The 16,178-nt window shown below is 46.9% G+C and overlaps 1 protein-coding gene across 1 annotated transcript in view; it reads left to right on the top strand.

Annotated features, from left to right (window-relative positions):
• Positions 1-6,813, top strand: part of LOC144149448 (uncharacterized) — an 89,443-nt gene extending 82,630 nt beyond the window's left edge. The window contains exon 7 of the mRNA XM_077681015.1: positions 1,590-6,813. Coding sequence (XP_077537141.1) covers positions 1,590-2,175 — 586 coding nt within the window. The 3' untranslated portion in view covers positions 2,176-6,813. The remainder of the gene's footprint in view (positions 1-1,589) is intronic.
• Positions 6,814-16,178: the final 9,365 nt, after the last annotated feature.

Here is a 16,178-nt window from a genome sequence, read left to right as displayed (position 1 = left end):
GGTTCCCTGGGCGTCTAAACTTTTTCTGCTGCAGCCTCATCCTGGGCATGCCTGAAAGAAGAAAAACTACCGTGCGCGGCTTGCGTCGGCTGCACCAACTAACCGCATGCAGTGACGTCATGTATAGGGGCTACGCGGTTATACGAGGTCCAAGATTAGCATCCAAACAAGTTCCGGTTTCGGTTTCGTAAAACAATATGCTTGCCATCCGACGTTATCCTTGCATAGGCATTCTCAAAATCTCAATAACCGCCATACTGCGCTTCTGCCATAATATCCGCTGAAGGTAAAATGCCTCAAATAGGCCTACCAGGATGGCTTGCAATCATGGCAATACCGTACTGAGGAATGCCCTCTGCGTCACCACAGACGCTTGAATGCCATGCGCGTTTGTCCATCTTTGGAGCTTGTTTCTCTTATGCGTTTACTTAAAAATCGTGTTCGCAGCAGGCCAAGGGACTGCTGATCCTGGCCTTTGCCCACTGGCCGTTAGCAGTCGGTGCTCATTGGAGCCGCTCACCAACAAGAACTTGCCTGTGGGTCAGTCCGCGCGCGTTCTGCTAAACTCACTCGTGAAGCAATGAACGTTACAGCGCAAAAATGGTGAATTCTGTATACAAAACATGGGCCGACAACGTAGAAATGAACTTGCAAGAAAAGGATGTACTCTCGGGGATTCCCAAATGAGACTTACAAAACAACATACTTAGCGCCCCAGACCACCCGGCCAAGAGCGAGCGCTGCCGATGAAGGAAATAGAATGTATATATTGTATACCAGCTTACACATTTATTTTTTTTCCCATTTCAAGCAGCTTAGATGACTATTTGTTGTATAGCGTTCGCGCAGTAAGCGCCCCGAAATGACAACAATATATCATGTCCAGCAATTGCATTTCTTATAGGGAAAAACTTTCCAAGATGTGTAGTCGTGGTAGTGACTGCTGTGCTTCTTTGCGAAGCGCAAAAAAGTGCTCCCTGCCCCCTAGTTTTATGGCGTAGGGTAAACGTTTTGGCTGATTTCGGTTCCTTCGTACCTATACGAACTTCGGTGACTCTTCTCCAGCCAACCATAGGAATTAGGATTTCCTACTAGCTTACAGTCAGCAAAGCGTTGCATGAGCGCTTGTGCAGCGCTTGTGTGGAGTGACCTGGACTTGGAGCTTGATACAGTGTAAAAACTACCAAACTAAATAAAGGCACATTCTTTGATTGACAAACGGGTCGTGGTTTAGTTTCAACTGAGCGAACAAATTGCGACAACTCGTCTGCGGTCGGCGGACTAAACTTTGGGCCGACTGACTCTGTCAAAAGGTCGGCGAGCCGTGCGGTAGCGCAGTGAAGCCAAGCCATTTTTTCCTGACGCCACGAGAAAACGACACAGAAAATGGGCGAAGATGCAGGATACTGGAAACTAACATGCTATTGAACGTAATAGTAAGACGCCTGGATTGATTGGTGGCGCTAGTTTAGATATAAGGCATTCGTGGAATAAATGTATTGAGGCGCCTGTATATATTACCGTCCCAGTGCACCAGTACTGCTCTTTCTGTCAATGTGTAACACGTGGCGGGCATACATTTTATGCAGGTACCTGTATGGTGGAGACCCTGCCTTTAAGGATGTTTTAGATGCTGCACGCACAAGAACAGCTGCACTCAAGTTCAAGGTGGAGGGCCTGGAGTTGAAGAGTAAACAGTATATCACAGAGAATCTGACACCTGAACACGTTTGTCCGGTGCTAGATTACCTTTTCGAGGTCAAAGAAGTTGTTATTGACGATTTGCTCATCAATATCATAAAGCTTGACACCAAGGGTGTTATTGACTCAAAAGCATTTGCTCATGCTTCCTTGAAGACAGTGCAAACAGTGCTGCACTACGCTTCCAAAGTTCCTGAGGCCTTCCTCGCTGAAAGAGCCTACAAGTGGATCGAGGACAACCTAGCAAAGCATCCTGATCTTTTCTCGAAGACAAACAGTCCTTCAGCAGATGTTCTTCGTGAGTTGAGGCTTTTAACTTTGAGGCCAATTGACTTTGTGTATGGTCCCAGTAGGTGGGACTTACTTGATTACGAGGTCCGGTATGCCATTTTCAGCAACATTGTCAAAGAGGCCTCGTCGTCGCTTCCGGAATGGGTGAATGAAAATAGGCGTCCCCGCACACCACAACCTTGATAAGTCACGTTTACTAACCATTCGGTAATCATTTGCCTTTCCCAGTTTAAACCCTTAAAGGGAAGTTTTATTCCTATGTTTAGATAATTTCTACTAGCCGGTGTACCTGCTTATGGTACCTTCATTAAACGGGATGAAAGTCACTGTATAAGAACATCTTCGAAACTATAGAATTTAAAACTATTATTCCGGATCATAACCCCCCGCTAGGGATTATGCTTGAGCAAATATTATGAAGTACGTAGTTTCTTAAGTGGTAGCAGTTTTTCAGTGAAAGTGATTAAAAATAATTGCAATGGTGTCTTGATGTGAGAAGTAAAGGCCAGCTGGCTACTAAATGGGATGTGATGGTTAACAAACAAAAGTATCTCGTTGCGCCGAGATTGCATCCTCATTTCACCGAACATATTTCTTCCCACTATGGAACGTAGCAATAACTTTTCATTCCTTGGTTTAGATTATGTTGTTTCCTTGCGAGAATTAGTAACCACGGAATAACCTTTTGAAACTGACGTTTCTCGTTTGAAATTTGATGTAGTGACTTGGGTTACGGGCTCCCCATTTTTAACTAGGTGGTCGCGCAGACCGTTTATACAGCGCAAATGCTGGACGTTGTTAAGTACGGTAGACCTTCTCGGGTCACTTTATAGTAAAAAGTTTTGAATCTGCAGGCACGACAAAACAAAAAAAAACAAAGTTTTGTTTGCGAAGTTCACACAGCCAAATCTTTTACCCCTACAACTGGAAACACACTTCAAACATCAGCATTGTTCACCAAAACAAATACACATTAATCACAGTCCGAGAAATACGTCAATATGCCGAAATAGTATTCGCAATCTTCTTTCATTTAAAATAAATTATACTGTGAAAAACAATGTTTTTAGCCGAAAATAAAAAGGCTGTTTTACCCGACTTTAGGCTCATGGCGGTGTTTCGAGAAATCCAAAAGAAATAAGACTTCAGTAACTAGCGCACGATGATTGCAACACTGTAGATTGGAACGGGCTCGAGCAAATTACTCGCGTGTATACCCGAGGAGGACCAAGGCTGGAGGGCCAGAGCTTGAGAGGGGCACGGAACAGGTGCACGTTTACATGGCAGTGACAGAAGACTATCATGGTCTGTTGACAATACGTGCAGACAAGTTAGCTGCTGCTGAGCCAATTTTTTGCCTGTAACCAGGCTACAGAACTCAAACAGGAAACATTTTTTTTAGTATTTTATGTGTTGGGGCCTTTGAGTAGCCTCAGACGTAATTGAAATAAATACCTCCGTTTGAAAAACTATATGTAAAAGACGTCAACCCAAGAAAGCCAGCTTATATTTGGATGGCAGATTTACGTCACCTAGATAGGCTGCATGGGTACGAATACACAAAATAATATGGCATGTTTGTCCTTGAGGCATTACAGTTTGAAACATTTAATGATTAGGTCTAGATTGCGAACAGTTGAAGAAGTAGAAAAAATGTGGCCCCAATCCACGCTGTGAAAGGGGTTGGACTCGAAGTTATAAATGACGCCCACACCAATCACCCATTCGATCTCACTTAAATTTAAACCCGTGGCTCGACAAAGAGGGAATCCAAAGACAGCTGAATTGTAGATAAGCATACTTTATATTACTACACAACGTCGTTAACAACTGATTTCTGTTCTTCTTCTTCTTCTGGCTGTTCTTCTGTCATCTTTACTTTCCGTGGTCTACCCAAAGTTTCCTGGAATGAAGTGATGGAGGTTGTTACACCGGTCTCCCTTTTTGTACATAAAAGCATGGTGACGTGACTGAGTGATGTCTATGCTGTTAGATACTTTTGCACTCGCAGCAGCTTGCAAAACCGTAAGCTTTACCGGTAGGGCCAGTCCCCCTTTGCAGGTATGTGCAGTCACTGATTATGTGGACACCTTCTTAAAGATGGTAGTTTTCTGCTGACATCACTACAAAAATTTTCTCGGGTGGTAGAGTTATGCTAGGCCGGTCGCCTTTTTTATATATGAAGGTGTGATGACGTCACCAAGTGATTGGTACGATTTTGGGTACTTTTGCACTCGGAGTAGCCTACGCAACCCCAATCTTTACAGGTATGGCCTGTCTTTATGGGAAAGTGTGTCCCTGTCTTCTTAACGATTAAAATTTGTTGTCTGGTATGGCCACGAATATTTGCTTAAATGGTAGAGGTGTACGGACTCGCAGTCAAATGACTTTTTCAGGCTACTGTGCCGGTACTCAATTACGTTTCACGTGTCTCCGTATAAATATTGGAAGCGTTTAACATTCTCGCTGTTCATCCGAAAACAAATACGTCTAAATAGCACCAGGTAAATATTCTGCTGTATTTCGGTCGGTAGCACTACCGTTGTGTGGCATACAGCAAAGGAGTAGGCTGAATGGGTATCCTACAAATAAACTTTTTGGCCAGAACAGACCATTTGCAAGAGAAAAGAAGGCTTCAATTAGAAACAATAGCGGCTTCAGCATCCTGCAATTCCACGGGGATATGAATAGACGAATCTCAGTTCTTCCTTGAATGTCAAAAGTTATAGAACAGTTGAATATTATAAAAAGATATAATTTTTTTAAGGCAAACAACGTCATATCAGAGCAACAATACGGTATCCAAAAAAGAAAAACAACTGAATTAGCACTGCTGAACATTAAAGATAAAATAATTGACAACATGGAACAGAAACTGTAGACAAATGGTTTCTTCATTGATTTTAAGAAAATGTTTGACTCCATAAAGCACCACGTTTTGCAGCAAGAAAAAGAAGCTACGGAATTAGAGGGATTACCCTCCTGAGAAGTTCCGTATATACGAAATTATTGGAATGCGGAGTACATTCCTGGCATGACCGAAAGCCGCCACAAAAGATTCTTAGAAGCACATGAAAATGAAACAGTGCATGCAATCGAAAAAGTTGATACCTGTTTGAAAGCTGTAGGACCACAAGAACTGCAAAATCATTGTCCGTTTGAATTCCGTATATACGGAGTATACAGAAATCTTACGGATCGCGATTTTGCTTAATATTGAAGATAAAAACACGAAAACTGTGCCAAACGCTCATGTTGTGCCAACTCATAAAAATCCCGTGTTTGTGGAACTTATATCTACATTCATGACGCTAGGGGGCGTAATACTTCTTTTGAACATCGTATTCCCATAATTCCGTTTATACTGAAGTTTTCAGTAATGCTGCTCTAATCTAATAAAATCTACTGATGTAACCGTTTTCAATATACAGAAATCGGGCACGCAAGATCCAAACAAGGAAAACTGAATTTTGCAGTACCACAGGGATCGATACTCAGCCCGCTCTAATTCTTGTTATACATAAACGACCTCGTGCATATTTCTTCCACAGCAGATTTATTCTCATACGCCGACGACAGGAACATATTCTTTTCCGGCAGTGATCGTGCTCCACTCCAGTCATCAACGAATTCCTGGCTTGAAAAATATTTGGTATGGCTAGAAGCATACCACCTTTCATTAAACACAAATAAAACTAAGTTTGTCGTTTTTTGTCTAAAAATAAGGGTGCAAGCCCCCAAATTTAGATAACAATTCAGGGTATGACCATCGAACAAGTCCATTCACACCAATTTCTTGGTGTGACTATTAATGCAGTTTTCAAGTTGTCAGCTAATATAAATAGAATTCAAACTGGTGTGCCACTCTTCATTGGCGTCATCTATGAACTGAAGCAGCTTCTGCACACGTGGTCGAAAAAGCAGCTGTATTTCGCGATAATGCACTCCTGCCTCAGTGTTTGTTCGCTTCTGTGGGCATTTAGATAACCTACTATTAATCTACTAGTGAATTTAGATAATCTACTACTACTCCAAAAGAAAATAGTACGCTTTGTAGAAAATGAATCACCTAGAAATCACGCTGTCCCAATCTTCCACAAGCATAGCATTCTGACTATTCAAAACAGCACAAACAAAAAATGGCTTTGTTCATTTATCAATACTTCAAAAATATTTCTGATGCCTTCATGGAACAATACGAATCGAAGACCAACGAATACAAGCTACGGCATGCGAGCTAGAACAAACACAGAATCCGCAATTACTATGGGTCGCAAAAGACAACCTACACAATTCCCGACTTTTTGGACAAATACCCTGTTATTCTTACATTGACGCAGTATTCTCATGCTGTACAATCTTTCAAAAAGAAAGTTGATGTATATTTGCTGGAGTTACAGTGGACAAGCTATGACATACATAAGCGTAATATTACCGTTGAATATTGCTCTGTATTTATACTTTGTAATCTTGTTCATACTTGCAATGCCAATTCTTCAGTTATACAAATTCTACTTTACTTGTGTTACGTAAACTTTGTATCAAATGGAGTTTGTTTTTTGTGGTATGTTCTTTGTAACATGTTTTCTGAGCTCAAAAATTCTGTTTTTTGTCATGTTGCTGCTGAGTTGTGTGTGTGGAGGGGGCAAAGAAGGGGAGCCGGGGAATGTCGCTTTGTCAGGTAACTCATTTGCCTTTTCGGATTCCCAGAAGACAACCACTTCTATGATTTTGTATGTGATCATTACGATATTTACTCGGAAACATCTCCCTTGTAACTTTTTTCGGTTGTCTGAAATAAAACATTCACATTCACATTCACCTGCTATGCATCATTTGATAACTCGCTAATCAAAGTTCTTCTTGTGTTGTATATCCTAATCGAAAGCATAGTGCTATACCCAAATTGAAACATATGACAAGTCAAACTTGTTCTTATAAAAAGCTGCATCAGTGAAATTGTGTTTTGGATTTGTTTGATATTTGCACTTCTTCGCCTGTGTCTGTACCGATATCGCCAGGTGTTGTTATTTTTTAGTAAAACATTGTTCCCGTATTTTGCCCTGCCATGTCAGTTGATAAAACGAAAGTTTTTGCTACCAGATATAAATCTTCATACTGTTTGGCTTTCAATTTTTTAACGACGGTTTATAAAATTTTGTCCTTTCCACAAGGGAAACATTGTATACCTGTTCCATAACTCTTCCTTGTAATGCAAGTGAGATAAAAAAATACTATTTTGTGTTCTTGTGCAAGCACATGTTCCGCGATTTACACACTGACGATTTATCTTTATTGTTTATGGGACCGTGATCATCGCTGAGGTAACGTAATGTTTCTCTTGTTTTTATTTACTCTTGAAAAAACTTGTAAGGAAAGCTTGAGAGCCCGGTCATCGAAAATAATTATCTGTAGTAGCTGCGCATTTGAGTGACAAGAGTTATTCAGTCCTCTATACCACATGAATGCGGTAGAAAACCGGATGGTGTACAGCCATAGCGTCCTTCAGGGCCGCGAGTGTCCACACGTAGCACTGCACGTGGTACAGCAGTAGTCGTAGTCCCCTGGCATCTTTTAAATTACACTCCTGAAGGAGCGGTAGGAGCTGCACCACCTACTCCCGTGAAATCTGGTGTGCCTCCCCGAAATATTGCAAACGACTTTCCACAGTATGGTTAAGAGTCTTGGTCGGTTGTAGCTGTGCAAGAGATTATAAAGCTGACCGATTCAGAAGCCACCGGAAGTAAGGAACCTAGCTTTTATTATTCAGGCTGGGGTTTTCCTGCACGGCTGTATTAAACTGCCCCCAAAAGCTGAGCCACTGGCACAACTTGCCGTTCAATATTTGGTGGTGCAGTGTCAGGAGCTTTAAGGAGCGTCTAAGGCGATGACACTCGCACTCAGTATTCACCACATAGAGACCGGCGGCTGTCGATACCTCAAAGCATATACCACTCCATAGTGATCTCACCTTTGGCTTTAGTTGGCCTAGACTGCCTTTAGTGGCATCGCCATAACTGATCAGTAAGACAAAAGTCCTCGTCGGGCATGGCGCTTCCAAGCAAGGCGTTCTGCTCGCTCAATTGAACGGCAGCTGCATCAGTATTGAACGGAAGCATCAGTATTGAATGGCAGCCGCTATATGAATAAACCCAACATCTACTCATCCGCAGTATCTAGCACCGTATTAGTTTTAGTTAAGACTTATGTTTTGTTTTTGACAAACCGCTTTGTTTTCGTTCAGCTTGTGCATACAGCGTTGCCTTTACCTGGTACACACAGTCACCGTTTTCAGACCTGTTGATTGTTCATCCGCCGACATTGGATTAGCTAATTTTTTTCCCTGGTGTCCAGGAAAAATAAATGTTTTAGAAATGCGTCCAATAAAATAAAAATCCATCATTAACAGCGTTTTACCTAATGTAAACTGAATTCTTGACAAAAACAAGTACAAGGGCATCCGCTAACACTCCCCGTCTGTCCCTATGTTTTGTGGGCTCGCAACTTCTTTGTGGTTCATCATCTTCTTCATTTCAGTTGCTTTGCTATGTTTGACAGAATGAAATGCAACATCAGTAAGGTTTTTGATTCCTTTGGAGGCTGCTGTTTTTAATGCCGAAAAGTCTTTCCTGTATGTGAATGGTCCTAGGCATGTATAAAGCACCCGAACACCCTGCTTCACCTCAGTCATGCATTCTCTTTCCTTTTTAACAGCGAAGCAGCAGAGACAATCGTGAGTGTAGTGTGTCAACAGCTAAAAATACTAAAGAAATTCCCGAGCGCACGTGCGCGTGTGCATCTGAGAGCGTTCCTTGAGGTGTGAAGGCTGAGGCGTGAAGGCTGGAGCGGTGAAGTGGCATGGCGAGGCGAAGATAAGTAACTGAAAAGAAAGCGTTTATTTGCCCATTGCACAACACGACTGACCACGCAGGCGTCGGGAAGAAAAGAACAGAACAACAGAACAACACGATAAGCAAGCGCGTCCGAGACCTCACATAGACCTGGAGCTGCGTCGCTTTAAAGGCAGGAAAGGCGGCGCTACTGGTTAGCTGGGGATTATGGCATAGGCTGGCTCTCACGAGTCACAACTCCCCCCAGTCTGGTTGAACACTTCTCGAAGTAAAAGGTGTGCACGCATTGTCCACAACAGTGACCATACTGACACACGCGGGGAAACGCTTCACTCGTGCACAAAGTCATCTGGGTGGCTAGGCAGCCGTTGAACGCGTTATGGCTGTTGAGGCTGTTTGTGCACTGGCGAGGTGAGTGTACTCTGTGCGGCTTCCATGCACTGGAAGTTCGATGCACACTGAAGCGTGGTAAGGCCCCTTGCCCTGGCTTCGAATTTCCTGAAAGGCGCGACAGTCGTACTTGCACAGGAGGTTGGCGACGGTCTCTCAAGTTGACAAACAGTCTAATGATGGTGGTCGAGCTTCGTGTGGCACACAGTATGCCACGCATGCTACGCCGGCAGTCCTTGCTTGTATTGTGGCTAAATGCTGAATGATCCACGGTGCTGCCAAAAGTTCGGGTGCAGGCTTCATCCAGATGAAGCACATCGATGCCACTCACGAAGTGTTCAGCCGGGCGCTGCCAAAAGTTGTCCTTTGTCTTTTTTGGTACTACAGATGGAGGCGAGTTGGGTGGTGGCTCAAGTTGGGCAGGTGTCTCTTACATAGGTCGAGGCTGGTTGGCGCTGTTGACGGCTCTGCTGACGGGCTTGGAATCTGTAGGCGGTTGGCTGACGAGCGTCTTGCACTTTTTCTTGCCATTGACAAAGTTCTGGGAATGTTGGGCTTGCTTTAATCTTTTGGCTCGGCTGAATGTACTTAACGGGTGGCGCACCGACGATATGAACTCTTTCTGGTTGTTCAAGAAATTCTGTCCATGTTGGCCTTTCTTCAAGACGTTCACGGGCTTGGAGGTATTACGTTTGGGCACCATGGCTTCGACTTTATCAGGCGACTACTTGAGGACAACGTATAAGATAATAAAGCTAGCCGTCGCGGCTTCTTTAGCAAAGGCAATGGATCATGTTGAAGGTACTATTTGGCACTGGTGCTGGCTTGAGGAAACACGACTGACCTAGCTGGGATGAGAGCATTCGCCGTTCTTGGAACCAGCTTTGGTTTGCGTCATTGGTGACATTCGTGGCTGCATGCTACAACTGCGTCGGTTTTGGTGGCTAGAAGATGAGACGTGCTTGTGCTGCAGCGAACCAGTCCTCACCAAAAATGAGGGGGAGTACATTATCCTCTAAAGCAGCAGCTTCAACCACTCGTGTGACTGGGCCAATCAATATCTTTAAAAACACAGCCCCAACAGGAAGCACTGTGCCTCCGACAACACCTCGAGGGGGCCCAGTCCACGAGGTGACCCCGCTTGCAGGTTCACAGGCACTAGATATTAGTGTCCAATTGATCACGAGTCAGGAAACACTTGACATTTACCGAATCCCATGAAAGTTGTGTTGAAAAATAGGCAGCGCTGCTGCGACCTATTCAGCTTAAAGGGTGAACTATGTAATGCTGCAGGCTGGTGGGTCCCATACGTCGTTGGAGGCGATGACGATATTGACGGAGGTAAGTAGCGTGTGCAAGTAGGACAATTTGGATGCCAAGTGCCGCGAAGCATTACAATGGTAGAAGACGGCTTGGGACAGGTACGGGCCACGACGAAAAGAATTGGCGCCATGCTTTGCGAAATAGCTGCAGAAGCTGGTTCTTGTTGGTCAGTGGGCAGCTCAGAAATGCGCACTCTTGTTGTACCTCGAGAAGGCTGTGGTGGTGTTGGTTGTGGGTGAGGCTGCTGACGCTCCGCAGGCTTAGAAACACAAAATGGTTGCGTCGGTGGCTTCGGAAAAGTGGCAGCTGTCACCGGGCTTCCTTTGGCGTGGAGATGTTGTGCGCTCTTGTCAAGGCTAGTGCAGGTGGCGATAAAGGAAGCTATCGTGCGTGGCCGATTGGCTGCTATAGTGGCGAAAATATGTTGCTGTCGCAAACCCTGCAGCAGGCAGTCCATCTTCTGAGCATCACCGAGCTCTATAGGTACTGGTGTAAGGTTTCGCCTCGGGACTGAGATACCTGCATAACCTGATATTGCCACTAGATGAGGGTCAGCCCTGCGGAAAATATCTTCGCGCCGCACCTTTCAGCTTGCTAGCAGCGTGCGGATCAAGCGTGCGGTGGTGCCGTCCAACGAAGCAAGCCGCTGACTCGTTGCACGTCGTCAAGCCATACGTTAACGCTGTACCTGTGCGAACCATCATACAGCGGCATGGATGATGACAGATCGGGCATTGTTGTCACGGTCATTGTTGTCACGGTCATTGTCACGGTCATGTTCTCAGGGCGAGGTAGCTGCTAAAACGGCAAAGCAAGACTCTGCATGGTGGCTGGGTGTAGCGCCAATGCCGCCGCGGTGGACAAGGGGGAAGCTTCAACCGAGGGGCTAGCTTCACGCTGCTGCCCGAATGACGGCTTCGAGTCGTTGAATGAGGCCCTCTTTGTTACCGACGGTATTCAGCTGTCGCCGTGCCAGTTGTTCCCGTATGAGGTCGATGCCTAGACACGAAATCGTCACTGGGTCAAAGCGCTCCCACACAATTTCTGCTGCAATCATCCTCGGAGTCGACGGCAGGCAGGCGTTCCCATGCACAACGCAATCTTGCCGGTGCGTCTACCAACAAGTGCACGCAAACGCGCACAAGTGGGCGAGAGAGCGAACGGTGAGAAAAATTCGGGCGAGGAAGAAACACTGGCGCACCGGCTGTCGAACGACGATGGCAGGCTCAGTTATCTCGTTGGCGTACTTGCGTGGCTTCCTAGCTGCACTTAGGCTCGGAAGTCGACTGCACCAGATGCCAGGGTTGGGCGTGAAGGCTGGGGCATTTAGGTGGCATGGCAAGGCGCAAAGTAATAATTTACATGAAAGCATTTATTTGCCTACTGCAGAACACGACTGACCACGCCGGCGTCGGGAACAAAAGAACAGAGTAACAGAACAACACAATAAGCAAGTGCGTCCCAGACCTCCCTTGAGGCGACTGGTCCTGCGTCGTTGTAAACGCAGGAAAGGGGGCGCTGCTGATTCGCTAGTGATTATGGCATAGGCCTCCGCTCACAGCGGTGACCGCCCGATAGTTCCGAAACACGAAAATATCGAGCGCTCGTATGGGCGTGACTCGCACTCGCAGCAAGAGCCCAGCGTCCCCGGCGAACGTTTGCCAAGCCAAGCATACCCACTTTGGGAGACTGGCCAAGATGGCGGAGACTACCCGTCTGTAAAGTACCAAGGAAATGCCGAGTGCTTGTCTGTGCGTTCCAATCGGTAAACTCTCAGAGTCCCCGGCAAACATTTTCAAGCCAAACCGACCCACCTAATGAGATTATCCAAGATACACCGAAAAAATCAGCAGTGGCTTAGCTCGGCTATGCCAGGATTTACGTAGCGTGAGGTGAGTATCAGTGGGTATTCTTAGGCTTCCGGGTTGTCTAGGACTAGCTGATTATCATGCTTACTGCTGCTAAAGCGATTTACAATCTAATCCAATGCAATTACGTCCAGTCAGGTCCAGTCACTGCTCCTCGCTCTTACGCAACACGGCTTTCGAGGAGCTACGCGAAATGGCTATCAAGCGGCTCCGGCACAGCGTCAGACTTTTCTACTGCGCAACCGAGACGCAAAGCTAGGCACGCGCGGGCGCCAGTGCGTCTACCGCGGCTATGACATCACTCCCCTTGAATGCGCAGACCCGCGAATGTGCGGACCGAATTCTCTACACACCCGTACTCCAATCGAATTGGATTTCAATCCAACAGAATCCACTTTAATCTAACCCAATCCAAGCCAAGCCTATCTAATCCAAGGCAATCCAATACAACCCAAGCCAATCCAATCCAACCCGACCCGATCTACATCAATCCAATGCTCCTCGCGCTGGCGCAGAACGGCCCTTCACGGCACACGTGAAACTTCTGAACCTAGGCCAGTGTAGCTTACGCTACAAAAGAAACTCCAGCGTTGGCCTTCATCGCGCACACAATTGCTCGGAACTAGAGAGACACCTCACAGCATACGCCCCTACAAGGCGATGTCCACTAATTTTCACTTAAAAAAAAGAGGAAGCCGAGACTTATAGCAACAATGATGGGGTGCAGGTCGTTGCGGCACCCAAGATGAAGCAAATCGGACGGAATCATGGAATTAAACCGTCGTGATGGGCCTGAAGGTTGCCTATAGCTTCGCTGCCCTAAAGTGTGACCGGTGATTGTTAGCTTCCTATATTTTTTACTGTTTTCCTTTTCAATCAGAAATACCAATTATGTGTCCTCGCCGTATATTCCCACGGTCCAATCACCGTCTTCATCCCCTCTTTATCATTCCCTTGGGTGAAGTTCCCAATAAAGGGCCTCCTGGGTTATCAGTCCCGGATCGTCCGCTGACTGCCGGAGACGCGATCCGGCGGTCTTTTTTCCATGTATTCCTACGAGGCTTCCGGTCCGAGGGCAGTCCTCGCACTACCCCCGGACCGTCCAGGGCTGGTAAATCCAGGCGGCCCACACTCTTTTTAAGTGTTTTTCTCCCTGTCCTTCCATTGGCTTTATCATATCGCCGCAACTAAACAGACCTCACGTGTCATGCCCGGCGCCACTACGTTGCCCTTTGTCTTCTCCTCACTGGAGATGTTTGGCCTAACCCTGGTCCGCCGCAACCAAGTTGCTCATGCTGCACTAAGCGAGTGTGCGATAACCGAGTGACACTGTGTTGTGATTCTTGCGATGGCAGGCTCCATCGAAGCTGTGTGCATCGATGGTCAGCACTGCAAACTGGAACCTGCAACGACCGCAGGTTCTTCTTTGTTTGCTCGTTACCCCGGTTTGTGACTGCGCCGCTGAACCTCCCTCGGCACTCATGTTCTACTACGACAACTTTACCGAGCCCGCCTTCCTGAATTCCGCAACCCCACTGGACACTAGAGTTTTGGTACATCAACTGACGGAGTGTTAAGAACAAGGTCACCGATTTCCGCACCACAATATCTGCCCTGCGTGCCAACACTGACGTCCTGCTTACTGAAACATGGCTTAACCCTGGAGTACATGAGGGTGAAATCATGGATGTCTCGTCACACACAGTCTTCCGCAAAGGTTGCGGTAGCCGTGGTGGGGGTCATTGAACCAGCTTGAGTCAAGAAAGACTCATTGAACAGTTGGGACGTCTTGAAGGAGCAGCTACGGGCCGCGTTTGGGAGCACTCATCACTGTCAACTTGCGGCCAAGAACAGGTTCGCGTCTCGTGTCCAGAGTTATACCGAATCCTAGTGTGCATATATTCAGAAACACTTTCTCTAAGGGTTAAGGTTGACCGGGCAATGCCTGAGGAAAAAAAAGGTTGGGCATATCTTAAAAGGAACTGCGGACGGCGGTCCCAATTTCTAGTCTTCAAGAACAGCTCAAACGTGGATGACGTTGGTGAGTGGCGACGTTTGGAGCAGGCCAAAAGCCGCCGTCTTGCTAAACACTTAAACATGTTTTATAATACAACCAACGTCATCCTCCGGAGATGTGCTGCTCCGGTCACAGGAAGCCACCCCACCTGGCCAACCTGAGACTCTCACTAGAATAATTTCCCGAGAAATTGAGGCCATGGTACCAGCGCCTATCTCTACACAATGCGGTAACGCCCCACCATTATCTGTGAGTCAAGCATCTGTCCGCCAAACACTTGACAACTTGGGCATTCGCCCGCTTTGCTAAATCAATCGTCAGGACGTCCACCCCGTTCTACAAAGCCCCACCCATATATATCATAGCGCACCTCGTGATTTCCGCAGTCCGGCTTTCTGGCGAACCACTGACGACCATCCGATGTGCTCTTGTTGCGATCGTAGAGTGCACGTTTCCAGTTACTGCTGCAATCGCCCTTACGATGCTTCCCGTAGTGCTTACTACACTTCTCGCCGAGGCGAGAGTGCTCGATGACAATTTTAAATGCGACGCATCTCATTCACCCGCCTTGTCCATGCATGCATGCATCCGTCCATCCATCCGGCGTCGTCTTTGTCCGCGCCAGCTGCGCATGCGCTCTCCGCCGCTCTCACTGCAGCGTTATCTGCGGGTTAGCTCTCGCTCCTCGCAATGCCAGCTCTGCGTCGCCGCTCGCTAGCGCTCGGTTAACGCATGCGCATGCGCTGCTCTCTCATTCCCCTCACCGTTATGCGGCGGTATTCAAAGCGGTACCTGCGCTGCTCCGCTTCGTCGTTCCAGCGCCGGTGCTCCCATGTCCAACGCTGCTTTGAAGGGAGACTAGTAAGCCTGCTATCGCGATGGTCAGCGCAACCGCAACAGGCACCGGCCAGCCCAGTAACAGAACTGCTAGCACCACCGACGATGAGGCTGCAAAGCGACGTGCACGGGATGCGGCAACCCCGTAGTAGACGGAAATGCATCGTACGCGTTCATGGCATGTTTCACGCGATGGGAGAACCAACCCAACAGAAACGCCGAGGGAAACCCACGATGCGTCGCATCTCCACAGGGTTACCGCGAGGGGAGGTGAGCGTAATTTTTTACCACTGTACTACAAGGGTCTTCTCGAGAGCTTCGAGGCTGGATTCAGGGCAGGGAGATTTACCAATGATCAACTGGTGGCGTTAGAATCATATATAGAAGGTCCTTCGTTGACAAACAGTTCTGTGTTATGGTGTTTTTCAGCATCGAGAAGGCCTATGACACCGCTTGGTGTTACGGCATACTCAGTGACCTCAGTCGTTTGATGTTTCGGGTAACATGCCAAACACTCTTACTAGTTGTGGAGAGCCGAAGACGACGAAGGCAGGACTAGGGGCAGGGGAAGAAGAGAAGGTTGAGGAACAGAATAAAAGAATGGTTCCCAAGTGAACAGCCTCGGATCATTACATTGGCGCAGCCGACAGGATACCAAAGACGGACACTATGTGGATTACTCTGCATGCCACGCGGAACTCACAAGGCAAGTTTTACTTCTCTTCATGCCAAGTCGACGACGAAGTGCCGTACGTCTTGCCCGAGTGCATCATAACACCACAACTGTGTGACTGGGTGGCAAAGAAGTCCGGCCAGACAACCGAGGACCTGACTACCCAGTCTTCTCTCAAGCTCAGGGTGAAGCTGCCCGAGTTCCAAGAATACTTCATGGAGCCAACC

Source organism: Haemaphysalis longicornis, unplaced genomic scaffold, assembly GCF_048455015.1.
Source record: "Haemaphysalis longicornis isolate Haplotype H1 unplaced genomic scaffold, Haemaphysalis longicornis Haplotype H1 scaffold_8, whole genome shotgun sequence".
NCBI lineage: Eukaryota > Metazoa > Arthropoda > Arachnida > Ixodida > Ixodidae > Haemaphysalis > Haemaphysalis longicornis.
The sequence above is the reverse complement of the archived record's forward strand: the minus strand, read 5'-3'. Positions and strand labels throughout refer to the sequence as shown.